At 38.3% G+C, this 20,948-nt stretch overlaps 1 protein-coding gene across 1 annotated transcript in view; it reads right to left on the bottom strand.

Moving 5' to 3' along the window:
- Positions 1–367: 367 nt before the first annotated feature.
- adam12b (ADAM metallopeptidase domain 12b) overlaps positions 368–20,948 on the bottom strand; it is a 62,711-nt gene continuing 42,130 nt past the window's right edge. Inside the window, exons 11-23 of the mRNA XM_087802205.1 lie at positions 20,178–20,326; positions 11,553–11,730; positions 10,762–10,851; positions 10,479–10,674; positions 9,157–9,265; positions 8,796–8,994; positions 7,575–7,652; positions 6,980–7,088; positions 6,718–6,856; positions 6,502–6,613; positions 4,290–4,541; positions 1,511–1,680; positions 368–1,433 (exon numbers count right to left, since the gene is read on the bottom strand). Of these exons, the coding sequence (XP_087658331.1) occupies positions 1,388–1,433; positions 1,511–1,680; positions 4,290–4,541; positions 6,502–6,613; positions 6,718–6,856; positions 6,980–7,088; positions 7,575–7,652; positions 8,796–8,994; positions 9,157–9,265; positions 10,479–10,674; positions 10,762–10,851; positions 11,553–11,730; positions 20,178–20,326 (1,827 nt within the window). The 3' untranslated portion in view covers positions 368–1,387. The remainder of the gene's footprint in view (positions 1,434–1,510; positions 1,681–4,289; positions 4,542–6,501; positions 6,614–6,717; positions 6,857–6,979; positions 7,089–7,574; positions 7,653–8,795; positions 8,995–9,156; positions 9,266–10,478; positions 10,675–10,761; positions 10,852–11,552; positions 11,731–20,177; positions 20,327–20,948) is intronic.

The following is a 20,948-nucleotide window of genomic DNA, read 5'->3' on the forward strand; positions in this document are numbered from 1 at the left end:
AGTCATGTTTAATTCATGATAATAATAAATCACCAGTCACCGTGTCATGATACAGTGACTTTCATTTGAAAGACCACTAGATGGCACTCGATGTTAGGCTATAATCCAATAATTTCATGAACCCGGGCATCATTTTCAAACCGAGAGTGCCATCTAGTGGCCTCCAAATGAAGACACTGTATCATGAGGCCTCATTAACCCATTTGAATTTGGTAAAAAAATAAGAAAATTGAGTTAAAAATTGTGAATTCATGTTGAATTAAAATCAGATCATCACAGATATTTTTAAAAAGTCATTCAATAGCTTTTATTTTGCATTTCTTTCATATCACTTCGTCTCTTCCAAATAATAATAATAATAATAATAATAATAATAATAATGATTATTATATCGGATAACAAATAATGCAATAACTCCACAATATTTACAGTTTATAAATTACATTTCCATATACATTTTACACATTTATGTCTCAAACTGTTCATTCAGGACTTACAAACACACAACCTCTTGCTGAACAACACAAACACACACTCAAACCATTTTTTCCACACTTGAACACACAGTAAAAACTTAAGAGGAGTGAAGAATCTTTAAGCGATTAGATAACATGTTGACTTTTGGAGAGGGATGTAAACAATGTTACAACTTGACATTTTTAAATTGGCTATTTAAAAAATATTTGCGTATATGAGGATGTTATTGACATTAAATTAACATATAACATGTGAAAATGACTAACAAAAATGAAATAAATACTTACTTTTTGTGAATTACATAAATGACAATGGTCGACAGGGGGCAGTGTGGCACAATTGACATGACTTCTTGTATGTATCGTTCGCTAACTTGGGAATAAAAGTGTTTATATGTCAAAGAAAAGGTTCGAACAAAAACCTTAAATAAAGTTTTATGTGACACAATCTGTTGTTAAAGCTTTTTTTGTACAAAATATTCAATCAATCGACTTTTGGAAGGAAATAATAACATATATGTAGCAAAGAACTCTGCAATAAAAAACAACAACAATAAAAGCACCATGTTAATAGATGAAAAAGCAATGGATCAAGTAGCCAAAACTAAAGGTATAAACAGCACCAGAAGAAATCATGAAAACAATTTGTATTTTCATTTGTGCTCAATTTCCCTTCATCTTCAAAAACATTTCTATTCACTAATGTTTCAATGTTCATGTATTAAAAAAAAAATCAAATAGTTCATCAATTAAATAGTTAAATAGATAAATAGTTCCTTTGGTTCCTGAGAAGGGTCACCTGTGACAGGTGAAAGCACCAGGACTTAAAAACGCCCGACAGGGGAGAAAAGTGCAATCCCATGTAACGTCTCCCTCTAGTGGTCAGCTCATTCAGCCTTGAAGGAGGGGGGTCAGCACTCCGTCTTAGGGGGTCTGTACGGAAGCACCGGCACTGGTCTGGAACACAAGGAAGTTGGATTTTTTTTTAGTCACAATAACAACAAGATTAATAGTAAACATAGTAACTGATTTACCTGTTTGGCACAGGGATGGACGGGGGTCGAGGAACGGTGGGAATGGGAATCGGGAGAGGAAGGGTCCCGCTGTGGACCCCCATGTAGGATCCTCTGTGGTTGATCCGAGTCCTCCGACCTAAAGGATCGGCAGGAAGTGGTTTCTGTGGCGGGTGGGGCTTCTCGAAGTCCTGTGGGAGATGAACATTCATTTAAGCAAATATATATATTTCTTTTAAAAATAAAAGTATTTTTTAACTTTTGTGAAGTTTTATTTCTTAACAGTTTTTGAAAAATTAATGATTTTGAAAAGATGGTAGCTTCACTAGAGGGCGCTGTAACCTCACAGGAGAAATGTCTAGACTTAACATTTTACGAAATAATAATCTATTTTTTTCTTAGTGTGAAAACAGTATAAATAAAAGAAAAAGACAAACAAAACTGAACATAATAACATGGTAATAATTTAAGGGGATTTTTTTTATAGAGTTAGTATAAATAATAAATGGGTTAATAGTTTCGATAACTCTAACCGTCTGACGTCATTTAATCTAATGTATTTAGATTTATTTGTATTAATCAATTATTTAACTATATATGCAACTTTTATGTTATGTCTCTTAATTTTATTTTATCTTATTATTAGGAGAACCTTGTGATAAGATGCATATCACGATACAGGGCGAATAATGCGATATGTTGCGATGCTATAGGAACCAGTATACATTTGTAGTATTGTCAAGTACTGGACTCTGGTGTTGCAGAATTTACAGACCACATGACTCTTGATGAAGTCGTAACTGCTTTGAAATGTTTCAAATCAAACATCAACTTTAAAAGCTGAAGTCCACTGTATCCTCTTGTCCTCAGTCATCAAAATTATTTCTTGATTACATCGTTTCTTTATGGGCAAAAGGACATAACTGCCCTCTATCTGGCTGAAGTTAAATGACGACACAAAAATGAACAAACACGTGAATATTTGCTTGTTATTTGTAAATTAAATATCAATTTATTTAAATTGTATACGCTTTATTGAACTATAAACTATAAAAGAACTATAGTAGAAATAAAATAATAATAAAATAAATTATCGATATTTTATCAATATCGATTGTATCGATATTTTATGAAACCCCTACTCGTTATTGTATTTTATTCATCTAATTTTAACTTGTTTAAATGTATTTAATTCTGGCAATAAATATTTTCTGATTCTTATTTCTGTTTTTCAAAATAAAGGTCTTTAAAGCTGCAGTAACAACAAACAAATCCAGCTCGGTGACGAAAGGTGCTGGTAACTTGTGTAAAGTTCAAAATGAGAGATGGTCTGTCAGGAAGACGAACGACTCTCACTGAAGTGACTGTGAGGGATGTCTTTGTCTCACCAGAACAAGGTCAACGACCTTCAGACATGAAGCAGGTCATCGTGATAAGAACCACAGAACAGGAACAGTTCAGTGGACAAAAGTTGATCTTTAGCAAGTTCCAAATTTGCCTTTTTCATCCACACACTCCCAGGATTGAAGGAGGCACTTCGGGAAAACACTTCACACTTTTCTTTATCGATATAAAATGCAAAGTTTTCTTCGTTCTCTCGACACGATGGATGGTTACTAAACACATGATTGAAACAGCTTGTTTTCTATTGACAGCACTGAAGCCCCTCGAGCACCAGTTCTGTGGTGAGTTTCCGGCTGTTGCCGGGACAGATTTTGGCAGCTGTGAGCGGATTATTAGTCAACACTGGCATCATGTTTGCAGCCATAATGGACGCTCAGCTTCTCTGCTGCTGCAGGACGGAGGGAGGAGGATAGTTGTTTTTCAGATCGACATCAGAATGAATCCTGTTTACGGGTCGTCATCCTCTTCAAGTCGGTCACATGACTTGATGCAGATTCTGCAAGGATGTGTCAAATACGATATACTTTGACACACATTAAAGATTCTCCCCCTTTTCGGAACCTTTTATCCATTGTATTAGATTTATTATGTTGTTTTGTTTGCAGTATTATTAAAGTACTTGACTCTGGTGTTGCAGAACTCACAGACCACATGACTCTTGATGGAGTCGTAACTGCTTTCAATTGTTTTGAAACCAAAAACAACAGCTTTAAAAGCTGCTGTAGCGGACTGTATCCTCTCGTCCTCAGTTATCGCCCGGAACTTGCAGGATTTCTTTGTTCCTTTATCTGCGGAGGACTTAATGACCGCTGCCCTCTAGTGACCGGACGTATAATTGCAACACGAAAATGAAGCGACGCCGTGAAATAATTGTAATTAAAAAAAATTGAATGATTTGAGTTTAAACACAATATCGATAAGGCTTGAAAAAAATTGCGATACATAATTTTACCAATATTTTCTCAAGCCCCTAATAATAATATTTATATGTCATGATATCAAGATAAAAAATGTATCTAATATGATTTAAGATAAATCAAATAAAATGGTTAATACCTGGTTTTAAAAAATGTTTTTTTTAGTCCAAGTAGAAAAACCATGAAAAACCATGATGTATTATCTTGCCCTTTAAAGTATATACTTTATTGAGTATTGTTTTAATTGTTTAAGCGCTTTGTGACCCTGGTCTGGAAAAGCACTATATAAATAATTAATTACTTACTTACTTACATATGTGACTTTGATAAAGAACATTTAACCCAAAAAGTAGCTTTCTAATTTACTGTACTTATTATTTGAAAACCAAATTTCTATTTATTGATCCAAAAATGTTGATTATTGATCCGCTAAGATCGTGTCAGGTTCAAAAGGCCTGGGACACTGTTCATAAGCTCACCTGTTCCATGCGGTACGACGTCGGGCGTCGCGGCAGACTGAGGAAGGGCGGCATCCTCTGCGGCGGGGGGGCGGAGCAGGGCGGCAGCAGTCGCAGCTTGGCGGGCAGAGGAGGCAGCGTGGACTGACCCACGCCCAGCGACAGCGGCATGGGGTGACTGATCTGCAGAGGCTGGTAGAGCGGGAGCCGGCGCAGGCTGTGGGAGTGGAAGTTGTGAGGAGGAAGCAGCGGCTCCGCCCGCAGGAAAGACGGCTGCAAAGACCACAATAGTGGGATTTGGTTTAACCATTATTACACGTAATAATGACATTTTAATCCACTGATAAATGAAGACAATTTTGGACAAAAAAAAGAGAAGTAAAAGTAATTCAATTTGTATTTGAAGCAATGCATGTCTCACGGTAACGATGCTTCCTGCGTTAATGTTAGCTTCCATCACAACAAGCAGAGAGAATCAAAATAACATACGTTCAAATGATGCCTGGACTTGGTAGTGGAAAATAAATTTTAATCGCTTCTCAGGGGCTTAAACTACACTACATCATAAGCGACAGCCTTTAGAGGGAAGAGCATGCATGAAGTAAAATTTTGAATTTAAATCAAAATTATTTTGGAATTTGGCCATAATACCCAGCCCTAGTGAACGTAGAAAAATGCCTACATGTCCAAGGTTGTGGGGGAGAGAACGAGGCAAAATTAAGTTGGGTAAGGGGAGGGTAACAAGGTAGGCGGGTTGGATTTTTAGAACTTTGCTGTGGCCGAAAAGGGCAGACTGAGGCCGCCCAAAACAAATCAGAATAACATACATTTAAATGACTCTGTAATGGAAAAGATATTTAATTTAAATGTCAGGTGCTCGCCTTACACTACGTCACGATTCAGGTAACACAAAGCGACAGCCTTTAGAGGGCAGAGCATGCATGAAGTAAAACTTTAAATTTAAATCAAAATTATTTGGGAAATTGGCCATAATACCCAGCCCTAGTGAACGCAGAAAAATGCCTACATGTCCCAGTCTGTCGGGGAGAGAATGAGGCAGGGTTAACGAAAAATTAGGTTGGGTAGGCGAAGGGTCACAAGGTAGGCGGGTTGGCACCTTGGGCGATTTTTTTTTTAACTTTGCTATTGCCGAAAGGGTAGACTGAGGCCGCCCAAAACAAATCAGAATAATATACGTTTAAATGACTCGGTAATGGAAAATATATTGAATTTAAATGTCTTGTCGGGTGCACGCATTTCACTATGTCACGATTCAGGCAACCTACAGCGAAAGCCTTTAGAGGGCAGAGCATGCATGAAGTATAACTGCTGTTTAAAATGAGGATCAAAAATAAATTAGTTTGTAATACAGTTAAATCATTTACATATTATCAAGAAAGATTCTGAATGGAATCAAAATGAATCCATTCAGAACCTTATGAATAAAAATTGAAATTATTTTGGAAACTGGCCATGATACCCAACCCTAGTGAACTCTTCATTTAAAATACTTCTTTACTATGAAAAATATGAGACAATGTCTGTCAGTTAGTGATGCAGAAAAATGCCAAGGGCATCGGAGAGAGAGCATGCGGGAGTAAAGTTTGGCAGGTGAAGGGTCACTGGGTAGGTGGGTTGGCACATCGGGTCAAGCGGCGAAAATGTTCCTCGACCCCAAATTAGGTGGAATGGACGCACAAAAAGTGACCTTCGAGGTCGTGGAGTTCGCTATCGAGGCCGAAAGGTCGCGCTTTTCAGAACGTTGCTGAACAGGAAGACTGAGGCCGTCCAAATTTTGGGATGTCACAGATCGCCGTCTGAACTTTGTCAGTACAAAAGGTTTGATTCGGAAACTTGACCTTTGCTGCCATTTTGTCCCTTAATAGGACGCACGAACAGGCGTAGTATATGAAATACAATAGTGAGCAATTGTATAAAGAGAATCTTCTGCTGCAGCGATTGAAGTATTGAAATAATATTAAAAAAATATGTATATTTTTGCTTCAACTGTAACAACACAAATTTAAGTATATTCTTTTATTTTATTGAGCTCATTTTGATGACAGATAACAGCATCCTGAGTTTATTTGGACTAAAGTGTGTTCTAAAATATTAGTATATAAAAATATCGAAGTTTACTAGACGAACCAGCAAGAGAAGAAAGCCGAACAAATAAAATAATTAGGAAAAATTAAGCATCTTTTGGACGTGTGAAATGTTTTAAAGGACTCACCTTATAAATATTTGCTGTGGCAGGTTTACAATGCGTCTTGTGCTGCGGTGATGAAGACCTAAATATGGACTGAGAGCGGATTGGACTGGTGGGTCTGCACGCCTCCATCGACCTGGGAGAATTAAGGTGTACATAAGTATGATAAGATTAAAAAGAAAAGTGTCAAATATTCATCAAATTATAGCTCAAATTTGAGTATTTCATCCACGTCGTCACCTGAGTTTCTCCAGCGTGCTCTTCTTGTTGCTGAAGAGGAGGCTCAGAAGAGTCTTCCTCCTCAGATAGACGACCCCGGTGAGCATCAGCAGACCGATCAGGGCGACCAGGACGACCACGGTGACGATCACGCTGTCGGCTGATACCGTAAACGACAACAACACACACACTTTAATACTCACACAAGACGTGATGCACGGAGCGGCGAGGTCATACAAAAGAACAGAAAAACCACTTAGAGGAGTCAGAAAAAAAAGGTGACCTGCAAATCTCATGGGTCCGCTGTCAATGCTTCCCCCAAATCCTGAATTGTCACAGAAAGGTGGAGCCCAGTGAGCCTCGCAGTGACAGTTCTTTTTGTTGTTGCACACCTGAGAAGAAGAAAAAAGTGAGGCAGGTTAAAAATCTACCGCATCATGTTTTGCTCAAAACAAAAGTCGTCATTCAAGCAATGGCTTCACAGAGGAAAAAACACCAAGGTGATGTGTCTGTACGATGTCACGTCCTCCAGATTTAGCGAAGGAACGGATGTGAAAAGCTAGATGTGCAGCTGAGTCAGAACCACAAACACCTCAGGATCGTAGAAGAGTGTGGGAGGATACTCATCAAAACTATCAAGCATGTACAACAGTTGTAGAGAAGACGCTCCAGGCTCTGAAGTCTGACAGCTCAATAAAAAGAAGGGTTAAAATAACACAGATTTTATTTTGGCTCTAACGATAAATCCTTCCATGTCACTGTTCACCTTCATCACTCGTCTGCACTTCATACAAACAATCCTTGAAGAAATATTTAGGCCACTCTTGTTTATTCTAGGTTGGATACCGGATACACAAGGTTGATCCAAAATCACTCACCCCGCGTCCGTTGCACTTTCCGGAGCATTCGTGTACTCCGAAGACACTCACGTTCTGGCACTGACGGTTCAAACACACCTGTGAAGACAAGAAGCATTTGAACACTGGAAATATCTGTGAAACATAAAAAGAGTTTTTAAAAAAAACTGATCGGCAAATTAGAGCTGAGATGTTAAGAGATCTAAAAAAATATTTCATCTCAGTAAAATATGGCTTGATGGATGGATGGATAAAAGGATGGACGAATGAAAGGCTGGATGAAATGATTGGTGGATGTTTAGATGAAAGGTTGAAAGATAAATGAAAGGACGGATTGATAAAAGGATGGATGAATGGTTGACAGGATGGATGGTTGGATGAAAGGATAAATAAAATGTTGGGCCGATGAGAGGATGATTAGATGAATGGTCGGATAAATGAAAGGATGGATGGATGAATGGACGGATAAAAGGATGGATGAATGGTTGACAGGATGGATGGTTGGATGAAAGGATAAATAAAATGTTGGGCTGATGAGAGGATGATTACATGAATGGTCGGATAAATGAAAGGATGGATGGATGGATGGATGAATGGACGGATAAAAGGATGGATGAATGGTTGACAGGATGGATGGTTGGATGAAAGGATAAATAAAATGTTGGGTCGATGAGAAGATGATTAGATAAATGGTTGGATAAATGAAAACAATGGATGGATGAATGGATGGATAAAAGGATGGATGAATGGTTGACAAGATGGATGGTTGGATGAAAGGATTGATGGTTGAAAGGATTGTTGGATAAAAAGGTTGATGGAAGGATAAATAGATGAAAGGATGGATAGATGAAGGAAAGGATGGATGAATGGATTCATTGATGAAATGATGGAAAGACGAAAGAATGGATGGATGAGCATATTAAATGATGGGTGAAAGGATGGATAAATGACTGAAATGATTTGAATGGATTGTTGGGTAAATAAAAGGATTGATAGATGATTGAAATGATGGATGAAAAGGTGGTTAAATGGAAGAATAAAATATGTAATAATGGATGGATAGGTGGATTTATGAAAGGATGGATGGATAGATGGATTAATGAAAGGATGGATGGATGGAGGGAAAGTGATACTTTTCATGGTCTGTTCAAAACACAGCTGCACCAATATTTCTAAGCAAGAAACAACGCATGCTTTTATTCTGAAAGTCAACAGGAAGCAGTCACAGTCCAAAAGACCCACCATTCCATCTCCGCACTTGGTACCAGCCAGCACCAGACCCGGGTCGGGCATGTCGTCCCCGAGGTAGACGTGAGTCCCCCGACAGAGGATACGACCTCCTTCCTGTAGAGGGATGTTGGTTTCTATGGAAACGGCATTGGTTCCGATGACGGGACGGTTGGCTCCGCCCTGGCACTGGATTTTACCACATTTTGCATCCCTGAGGACATGAAAGACTCACAATCACTTCTGTAGCCATTAGCACCATTGACTGAATACAGAGTTCACTCACAGGTTGTTATTTTTTACAATTAGAAGATGAAAATAACGACATTTTCTCTGATCCGACTAAACTTTGTTTGCTAACAGTTCGATGTGTTACCTCGCGTCACATTTGGCAAAAGAGCCTTTGGAGTCTTTCCCACAGTTCCCGTACGGATCCCCGGCTGAGTTGACTCTCTGGAAGCAGATCCCCGGAGCAGGAGTCGCTCCTGGAGGGACGAGTCAGAGCCTGAGTCACTTGGAATGTTACAAATCAACACAACTCCACTGATTCTTGTTTACATGATTTGACTTCAGTGGTGCTAACATGCTAACAATGGTTCATAAGCCTAGTTTCTTTCATTTGACTATAATTGTTTCTTTCTTTCTTTCTTTGACTATCTTAGTTTATTTCTTTCTTTGACTATCTTAGTTCCTTTCTTTCTTTGACATTCTAATTTATTTTCTTTCTTTGACCATCTTAGTTCCTTTCTTTCTTTCTTAGTTTCTTTCTTTAACTATCTTAGTTCCTCCATTTCTTTCTTTGACCATCTTAGTTCCTTTCTTTCTTTCTTTGACCATCTTAGTTCCTTTCTTTCTTCCTTTCTTAGTTTCTTTCTTTAACTATCTTAGTTGCTTTCTTTCTTTCTTTGACTATCTTAATTCCTTTTTTTTCTTTCTTTGGCCATCTTAGTTCCTTTCTTTCTTGAACTATCTTAGTTGCTTTCTTCCTTTCTTAGTTTCTTTCTTTAACTATCTTAGTTGCTTTCTTTCTTTCTTTGACTATCTTAATTCCTTTTTTTTTTCTTTCTTTGACTATCTTAGTTCCTTCCTTTCTTTAAGTATCTTAGTTACTTCCTTTCTTTAAGTATCTTAGTTCCTTTCTTTCTTTCATTTGACTATCTTAGTTCCTTTCTTTCTTTGACGTTCTAATTTATTTTCTTTCTTTGACCATCTTAGTTCCTTTCTTTCTTTCTTAGTTTCTTTCTTTAACTGTCTTAGTTCCTTTATTTCTTTCTTTGACTATCTTAGTTCCTTTCTTTCTTTCTTTCTTGACATTCTAATTTATTTTCTTTCTTTGACCATCTTAGTTCCTTTCTTTCTTTACCATCTTAGTTTCTTTTCATCTTTCTTTGACTATCAGTGTTTCCATCTGTGTGTTCTATCTTTGATCTGTATTTCTTTTCTCAGATCATTTGAGTTTCTTTCCTTCTCTCTTTCATTCAAATATTTGAGTTTCTTCATTCTTTATTTGACAATATTCGATTACTTTTACCCCTTTCTTTCATTTCAATTTTGAGTTTCTTTCTTTCATTTGATAATTAAGTTTCTTTCTTTTATCAGATCATTTGAGTTTCTTTCCTTCTTCTGATCTTTCATTTGACCATCGGACTTTCTTTCTTTGAAGTGAGTGTCAGGCTTTCTTTCTTTCACTTCACTCACCTGCTCCCCACAGGGTGATGCACTGCTGCTCGTGGGTCTGACAGATGCCGTTGTAGCAGTATCCGTCCACACTGTGGCAGGCGTGACCGTCGTGCAGGAAGACGTTGGCAGGGCAGTGGGGGTTGCTGCCGGTGCAGAACTCCGGCAGGTCGCAGGAGTTCCCGGACTCTCTGCACATGGTGCCAGCAAGCTTGAGCTGCCAAAACATTTTTTTTTTTTTTTTTTAAAGAAAAGCCCGTTGAGACATGGAAACATCTTCCATCGTCCTGGCGTCGATTCCTACCTTGCAGTCTTCACAACATTGCCCATGGGCACACACGGCGTCTCCCTTGAGCATGCATGTGGTGGCGTTGCAGCATGGATTCATACACTCCTTGGATAGAAAAGAAAAAAAGAGATCCTGAAAAACATGTGGACCTGATCTCCACTCAGGAGACCCTCACTTCCCTTCACAGGTCAGGAGAGCACACTTCCTTTTTAGAAGATTCCTGCTTTCATCAAGCTGACCTCAAGAGTCACACAAACAAGAATTCATGTGTTTTAGATTTGACGTGCGGCGGAGACTTGACGAGATAAACATGTCTTTTCTGCCACTTTTTGAGCCATAAAGAGATTGAAAAAACGTTTATAAATCCAAACTGCAGCGAGCAAATAAACCTAGCGTACGTTTTTAAAATTCAATCCACTTCCTCAGGTGCTCTGCACTTTGTGCGCGCGAGGAACAAAGAGTGTGTAGGTGGAAGCCGTGCGTCAGAGTGTGTCCTTTGCTCAACAGATCCACAGAAGGCTTTATTTAAAGCCCCCCCGACCCCCCCACCAGGCGCACTTGAGTTTGTTTCCTCTGTCACAACAGCGGCGGGAGGCGAGATTAATGGGCTGTCAGCCCGGCAACACGTCAACGGGACAACCCGTCCACACCCGGAACATGTGTGATACAGAAAGAACGTGTCGATTGAAACTCTTTTCGCTTGTGTCTTTTCCAGTCGATTCAAGGATTCGAAGAGTCATTATTTCCACATCAGGGAAACACTTTAATGACTTGCAATTCGGTGATTTTTTTTTCCCCCGACTCACCTCCGGCTCGCCGCAGTCACACTCCTCTCCTTCCTCCACGTAACCGTTGCCGCACTTCTGACCGCCGTACAGCACCTTCACCTCCGGCATGTTGTACAGACACATGCCCACGCCCTTCTCCAGACTGGCCGCCAGGTCCTTCTTGCTGCAGGTGCTGAAGACGGTCGGGAAAGGATAGCTACGGAAACATGATCAACTGAAGTCACAATTTCATCAAATACTAATAATAATCACTAGAATAAACCCATTTGGCTGTTTCTGTCGTGTGGGCACTTATTTTATTTATTGCAATAATAGTTTTCATTTAATTTTTATTTTACTATTGTCTACTACTAGTACTACGGGGACTACTACAACTACTACTTCCACAACTTCTAGTACTGCTATTACCAGTACCACAACTACTACTTCTAGCACTACTATTACTACTACTTCTTCCACTACTATTACTACTACTTCTTCCACTACTACTATTACTACTACTACTGCTGCCAATACTAGTACTACTACTGCTACTAATACTAGTACTACTACTGCTACTAATACTAGTACTAATACTGCTACTTCTAATACTACTAGTAGTAATACTACGACTTCCACAACTACTACTACGTTTATTACTACTACTAGTACTACCAAAACTACTACTATTACTACTACTACTAGTAGTAGTACTACTATTTCCACTACCACTACTACTACTGCTTCTACTACTGTTTCCACCACCACCACTACCACCACCGCCACCACTACTACTAGTACTACTACTTCCACCACTACAACTACTGCTAATACTTTTGCTACTGCTACAAAGTACTACTACTTCCACCACCTCTACTTACTACTACTAGTACTACCAAAACTACTACTATTACTACTACTACTAGTAGTAGTACTACTATTTCCACTACCACTACTGCTACTACTACTGCTTATACTAGTACTATTACTATTACTATTGCTAGTACTCCCACTACTACTAGTACTGCTACTATTAATACTAGTACTACCACTTCTAGTACCATTACTACTAGTAGTATTACCACTACTAATGCTAGTACCACTACAACTACAACTAATTCAGCCATTTCTAATACTACTACAACTACTAATACAAGTACTACTGCTATTACTACTACTACTGATAATAATAATTTCTACTTCTGCTATTCTTGTCAGGGGTTTTCAAAGTAAGTCAGCCTCCTCCACCTTGAGCATCACCTTGTGTGTCCTCCCAAGACACTCTTCAACTTTTCTTCCTCTTTCAACACATCATGAACCTCAATGTCGTACAATTCTCTCCTGACATTCTTCTTCCAACATGCCTCAACTCACCAAACGCCCCCCCAAAAAACGATCTGTCCTCCCTAACTTTGTCTCTCCTTTGAGATAACATCGACTTCATAGGTTCAGCTAATTCAAGGACCTGCAGCCACAGCACACACTGATATATTCATGTGTTACTCTGATGCCGACACACAACACAAGATTCCAGGAGCAGCAAACAAAGGTTCAAACAGACCATGGCTGAGATTTGCTTGTAAAGGAAAAGGCTGTCAGTTGCTGTGGTGAACATCCAAGCGTGTGTTGAAGCTCAGTGAAAGATCATCCTCAAACACAACAAGATGTACACAGAGCGTGTCTGAAGGGCTTAAGGCTCGTTGGAAATTCCATGTTTCACACATCGTTGTGGAGTCTGGCAGTGGGCTAGTGGGGGGAGGGAAGAGTGGGTACTTGCCAATGCCAGGGGGAGATTTGGCTGCTGGAAGTGCACGGATATTTCACTGCTGTTAGCAGGGTACAGGAAATCTGCTCCAGAGGGAACTGGAATACTAAATCTCAAATGGTTGTCAAAAGAATGTTTGACTGCTAAGAGATCAAATACACAATACAATTGACCACACACACACACACAGACACACACACACACACATCAGGCCAGGTACTGAATCTATTCAGATGTGCGTAGAGAAATTTGGTAGGGATTAAAATCCACCTTTTTAGTCTTTTGTGTATTAGTTTAATGAGATTTTTGTATTAAAATAAAAAAAATCAGAAAACTTTAATTGCAAGGAATTGGTTGTGAAGACATTACAGAATACAGATGTGAAATAATAAAGTAGAATAAAAAAAAAATGGTTAATAAAATAAAATACAATAAATTAAATAAAAGAGACAATACCATAAAATGGCATAAAATAATGAATAAAAAAATAAAAAAATAAAAATTTCATATTTTATTACATTTTAAAATTAACAATTAAATGTGATTATATAATAATGTTTCTAATTTCATTATCGATTTATTGAATTTCTTTCTATATTATTTTGTGTATTTATGTATAAATAACTTGAATCCCAAGGAAACATTACGTGATAAATTGTGAACGTGTGTCTGCATGCATCTCTCTGTACAGAAAATGAAACTAAACGTCGAACCTGACTCGAAAAAATTCACATCCATGTTCACAAAACGACACTGGGTCAGATGGCCTGACCTCCAGATGGGTCATATGGTGACCCCCACGCAGGAAACAGGTGCCCTCTCCGTGTGTGTGTAAGTGTGGAACTCTAATCCTCTCGGATTGTTCACGGATGACGAGAAACTTCCCTGCATCCCCAAATCGGGGACAGAATCAGAGCCACCGGCTGAATGTGCCGGTCAGCGAAGCAAATCAATCCAACATGAAGTAACAGATAAGAATCCTTGTAAAACACACTCTTTTGAAGTGGATAAACAATAAAAAGACGAGTCTAAAGCAGGGATGTCGAACTCATCACACAAAGGGACCAAAAACTTTTTGCCGTCTAAGTCACAGGCTGAAGGATTTTTTACTTAAAAAACTGTCTTGAAGAGGAAGTTTGAGTTCCATTAGGATATTCTCTACAATTATTGGAGGCTTTATAAATCCTCATTTATTCTCCTTAAGCAAAGTCTCCAATAAAATTCACTTCACTTTCATGGTTTTCCAACAAAAGCCTTCTTAAATTTAACATATGTTGCTAAACTACTACAACTGCAGGTCACCTCTTTATTCTGATTATATGCCATAAAGTTTACAGACAATTATTGAACATTATTGAGTTTTTTGACACTGCTCTGACTTGTTTGAACCAAAACATAAATTATTGTTTTTCAACTTTATAAAAGTGACATGAATTACCATGAATTCTAACTTTTACAATGTATTTTTACTTGTATTTTTTACTTTGTACATTTCCTTTAAGAAACTTTCTTAACCCTTATGTTTTCTCTGGGTCTTGGCTCAAAGGCTTGAAAACAAATGTGTTAGTGGTATCAATTGTGAAGGACCTGTATTTAGAGATACCAGGGAGGTCGTTCACTTTAACTCAGAGAGAACACAAGGGATACGACAAACACATTTGTTTTCAGGTCTTCGGGTCACTTTGACCCAGATATAGGTAGGAACTTTATTGATCTTGAAATTGTTTTTCCAATTAGACACAACAATACAGACGATTATTCATAAAAACAAGAACAAGAACAAAGAGAAATAAAAAGAAAGTACAAGATGATACAATCTAAGTCTAAAGATAAAGAACATAGATCAAAGACAAATAACAAAGATAAAGGATACAAAGATTAACATAGAATAGAATGTCAAGATACTTAAGATATAAGACAAGGGATACCACAAACACATTTGTTTTCACCATGAAAGTGTCCAAATAACAATTAAACATAATTCTAAACAAACAAAAACAATCCAGAGGTGATAATTGGGATTAAACAACAGTTAGTAACATTTCTTGACATTATAATCTTTGATTATCCCCATGAATTTTCACCTCAACCTGTGATGCTCATCTGTGCTCCATTAGAATGCAAATCTGCTCACAGCAGCCTGCGTATAAAAAGCCATTAAAGCCAACCATCGTGTTCACAACCGTCTGAAATCATTAAATAATCTCAGAAACGTTTGGAAATCAAACGTCCCTGAAGGGGTTTATTATCACAACCAACACCACATGGCAGCTTGGCTGTCAGAGCAATTCACCGAGGAAAGAAGTGCAAGTTTCCCTGGACGATTTTGGCAAGAAGCCCGGCGCGCTCTCCAGGTGGACGGTTCTGGAGTGGAACTAATTTGGCTCGCCACGACATTTACTCACCACCTAATTAGTCATATTCATCTTTGTTTAGTAGTAAAGTATGTCAGTTGCAGTGGGAATAAGAAGAAGATATCAATCATGTCTCTTTGGTCCAAAATACTTTATTTTAGTGTTTTTTTTTTGTTTTGTTTTTTTACAAAGATGTTTGTTCATTTAAGAGGCTCAAGAGCGAAATTGTTTTTGACAGTAAATGGTTGAAAATGACAAATAACTCTTCCGACCAATTCTGACTAAATTATTTTCTGTCTCCACTACATTTCAATACCTTTCTAAGGTAAGGTAAGGTAAGGTAAAACTTTATTCTACTTAAGCAGTTTAATTCAGAAGTACATGGTCCATTTAAATGACATTTAATTGTCGGTGCTTTAGCTAAATAAAGCAATATATATATATAAAAATTCAACCACGATTATATTCTCACAATAATGCTGACTCAGCAAGTCTCATGTATGTAAGTAAGTAAGTAAGTAATTGTTATTTGTATAGTGCTTTTCCAGACCAGGGTCACAAAGCGCGTAAACAATCAAAACAATATTCAATAAAGTATATACTTTAAAGGAGATATTTATAGTAAAAGTCAGGGAGACAATGCTGAAAAAAGAATGTTGGAGATGGAAGGACCAGGAAGGATAAGAAACTCTGTGAAGTCCACAGATGTGGTGAATAAGGATGGGAATAAAAGAGGTACTACAGGGACTATAGAGGATTTACAAGCCAATTACAGGTGGAGAAGATGCTGCTCTGGCGACCGCTGAAGGAAAAAACAACTGTCTTTTCACCTCCTTTTCTATAGTTTTGGGCAACTTTGGATTTTTCCTGACCCCTTTAAGATTAGGGGTGTGAATGTCTACATGTGTAAATGGCGGATTTTTAAGGGATGTGAACCACATAAAATTAGACTTTAATTTAGTCTGACAACTATTGGAAAGGCTTTGCTGTAATGGGTTTTAGAAGGTATTTGAATGGAGACATAACTCTATAGTGGCTATAAAGCGCAACAGCGTAAAACCGGCTACACAACGGTTACAAGCATTGACTACAGGTGTACGACATTTTTTCAAACGTTGACACTCCTATAGACTTACATAACTAGTAACTTGGAAATGCTTTTCAAACTAAAGTAAAATAGAAAGAATAAAGGGCTTAATTTAAATCTGCTTGAACACGATCAACGATTGTTTTTTCGACATTTTTCAATTTCCATGAAAAACCAAGTCTCCTGGTGGAGAACTACATCCCCGACTAAAAGCACCTCTTTTTCAGATCTGTTGCCTGGTGTGTGCCCGGCCCTGATTACAGCTGGCAGTGCCACTGATGATTACATCATTGAGATTCAGCCCAACAACTCTTCCATTAGCACGCCCGGAGAATAAGTCGGTGGTGAAGCGAGCCACACGACTCGTGTTTCAACATTCCGCTCGCATTTTTTTTGCTGGAGGTCAACAGAGGATCTGAGCATTAAAAAAAAAAAAAGAGATTCAATAGAATTAATGAAACTGGAATGGTAGAGTGAAGTCAGAGACTCTTGAGATTTAAGATTTTTTAAAATACACTGACCAAAAATAAAGACTCACACTCTCAGAAAACTAGTCAGTAGTCGATTGTAGCCTCATAGATGGATAGATAGATACTTTATTGACCTTCCAGGGGAGAACATATAAAAAGACATGTAAATAAATAATTCAAAAGTTGACAACAAAAAGTAAAAAGTGCATGTTAAGCATGAGTGAGAGATCTGTTGTGGCACCTTATGGCAGAAGGTACAAAAGATGTCTTAAAAGTTTTCCGTTCCGCAGTGCATGGAGAGGAGCCTGTTGCTGAGGTTACTCTCCTGATAGTGTCATGCAAAGGGTTTCAAGGGTTAGTCCGAATGCCCTGCATAAGAGCTTTAATCCTTTTTCTCCAGCACTGCTTCTTCTACTTCCTTTACTCTTCAATGGCTGTGCAAAGTTGCTGGATATTGGAAGGACCATGGGCAACTCGATTCACAACATTGACCTCTCAACGTCACACACACACAAACTATTTTTGTTCGTTTCCTGTCCCTAATGCAGTAAAGTCTACAAAGAAATCCATATTTGAACATGTTGGTGTGTTATAAAGAGCTGACTCAGCATTCCTCACCCTTTTCTATGATAAATTATTCAACAATCTTGTAAGTCATTGAAGCACATTTAGACGACCGTGTCCCCCCCAGTCGTGAGAGTGACGTCACCAGATATATCTGGAAATGACGCAACCTGAGGCAAACTTTGAAAAGTGAAGCATCCTGTTATATGAGCCGGATAGACGAGGTGATTGTTGTTCTTGATCAACATTTCATGAGCTTGTTTGTGCGACGGTGATTTCTTTTAAATAACATTCTTACGTGTAAGTGGTAATTCCAACCATTTAACGGCAATTGACAATGAGGTTTATTACTTTATTGTGAACAAATATTCTTGCAAATGTATCTAAGGATTAAAAACCCATTTAGCTAAAACTGGTCGTTTGTAACTGAAAAATAAACGCAACCTCAAAATAATTATGTAAAAAACTAATTTCAATTACAAATCCCGTCAGCCAATAATAAATTAAAAGTACTATATCATACTGAGCTATGAGCCACGACTCAAAGTGGGTATAAATGCAGAGAAACTCCTGGAAGGTTTCCTTAAGATGCCAAAGCTCCAGATGTTCCCATGAATAAAGGAGTTTAATTGAGTATTATCTATCCATCTATATTGATAATAATACTATTAATAACTAAAAAGGCACTCAGGGAGTGCAGAACTCGACCCCTGCTGGCAATTGTAACCTAAATAGGGTGTTTTTTTTAAAATATTCCTATTACCTAATATTATTTAGTTATCCAAATGATGATGTAACTTTATTGTTCCTTGACAGAAATGAGCTCAATAGGACAGCAGGTGGCAGTAACGATCCAGAACTCAGTCACACAACACACACAAGAAACTAAGATCCAGCTTTCTATTATGCACCACAGGGGCTGATGATATGTCAAAAGATTTCTAGGATACAATCCAAAACACTTCCAAAATAAACTTGTCCTCTACTGTCCTCTACCCAGGGTGTCTTCACTTTTTTTTCTTAACGCTGCAATTGAAAGGAAATTCAACCAACAAAAGAAAAAGATAATCTAAGTAATTAAAGAGAATATTGCAGATCTTCTGTTAATCAAAATCCTTCAAATCCGACCTTCTTCTGAAGTCACATTTCTGACTTGACTTGAGGTGAATAAGACCCGATGCCATGTGATCCAGAGCTCATCAATATGTATCATCTAAGCTCCCCTCAGTTTAACAGCTTCACAGACTCAATCTAATCAGCAGCCCAGAAGTCGGCGATATGAAGGAGAGATGAGATTTGCTTAAAGGTGAAGTCAGTGCACAGAAAGTCTGCTGTTCATATTCAAGCCTGCTTTGCTCGGTCATGTGGAAGTGCTGGAGAATCTTCATCTCTTAGATTCAAGTCTGAAACGTTGCAAGATTAGATTAAATAGTCTTTTATTAGTGACTCTATTGTTATTATTAGTAAACAACTTCTTTAATTTAAGCCGTGCAAGTTTATTTTTTCTTCTTCAACTATTTTCCTACCATTTATGTCCATCTTATCCTGAGATTACAACATAATATCTCTACTTGAGGAGGGGACAAAGTGAAAGTGTGTATAGAAGGTGTTATAGAGACATGTCTCTAGGGCAAAACTGCAAAAAATGGCTAAAAACTATTTCCTTCAACTGAGAAAAGTCTCTTAACTTATGAAAATGATGTTACCACACGATCTGGAGCATATAATGCATGCAATTGTGTCTTCTCTTTAGACTATTGTAACTTTTTTTTATTTTCGTGTCTAAAAAAGAAGGAGCTGTCTCACCTGCAGCGAGAATTCTGACCCGCTCTAGTAGGAGGACTCACATTTCCCCGATCCTTAAAACATTGCATTGACTGCCAGTTTCTTTCAGGATCAATTTTAAAATTCTGGTTCTTACTTTTAGAGCTTTTCATGGTCAGGCTCCTCCTTACATCAGTCATCTTATCTAGCCTTACACTCCAGCCTGGGCTCAGAGGTCTGTGGATCAGAATTTACTGGTGGTTCCGCGAACACAATTCCGGACCAGAGGAGAGAAATCCTTCCAGGCTGTTGCTCCTAAGCTTTGAAACGATCTTCCTCTCTCTCTGTGTTTGATGGATCTACTGACTCCTTCAAGAAACATCTTAAGACATTCTTATTTGTGCAGGCTTTTTCCTAATTTTCTGGGACTCCTGTGTTTGTCTTATGTCTTGGCTTTTAGAGTTTTTTTATTTATTTTTAAAACGTGTATTGCTTTTGATTTTTAAAGCGCTTTGTGACTCTGGTCTAGAAAGGCACTTTAAAAATAACTATTACTCACTTACTTACAACAATTCTGCTTTAACCCTTAATAAACGTGACGTTCCTTCGCTCCATTATTTCAGAAAAGAAAGCTCAAAGATTCCTGCTGACAGTTCCTACCCAGTGGAGGGAGTCATGATGCATCCTCCTCTGTCCACCGTCATCCGGCAGCCACACCCTCGCTCCGGCGTGTCGTGATTCATCCCGAAATTGTGCCCCAACTCGTGAGCCAACGTCACGGCGGCACCCAGCGGATTCTCCGAGTGATCCTACGAAGAGAAGTCGACAAAGTTAAGGTACAACCGAGAGGGTCCGATCAGGACGGGTCAAATAAGCAGGAAGTTTAAATGGAACGAGGAGAACTCATGATTTGTTCCTCAACTCCTGCTAATTCTTATTCTCCTCATGGAATTCATCTTTCATCATTCATTAGTCATGCAGAGCCAATCATATGTGAGGAGGAAGCTGTTGCTCAGAGAATAAATAAACCATATGCATGGCATTAAAAACGACGACCTGGGAACGAGAGTTCAATTCTCATTTGTGCAGACATGGTCAGTCTTCCAACCAAGAAACAACAGAGCATGATGGGAAACGATCCGAGGTAAAACTCCTGCAGGTAAAATGACTGAGCTATAAAAAGGGGTGTTTCAGGTCCAGTGATCGTTTGGCTGGTCTTTTCTAGTCTTATACTGATTGGAAAGCAATTTCTAACTTATTTATTTCTGAGCCAATCTAAGTCTTCACTTGTGCAGTCATCACCACTCGCCTCATGATCGTGTAGAAAGACAAACTACTGGGAAAATAATCAACTAACATGGATTATTTTCGAGTAATCTGTTCCTTTTTTAGGGTTATAAACAAAAATGTTTGTTCATTTTAATTTAGCGA

This window comes from Callionymus lyra, chromosome 11 (assembly GCF_982586985.1).
Source record: "Callionymus lyra chromosome 11, fCalLyr1.hap1.1, whole genome shotgun sequence".
NCBI classification, from domain to species: Eukaryota; Metazoa; Chordata; class Actinopteri; order Syngnathiformes; family Callionymidae; genus Callionymus; species Callionymus lyra.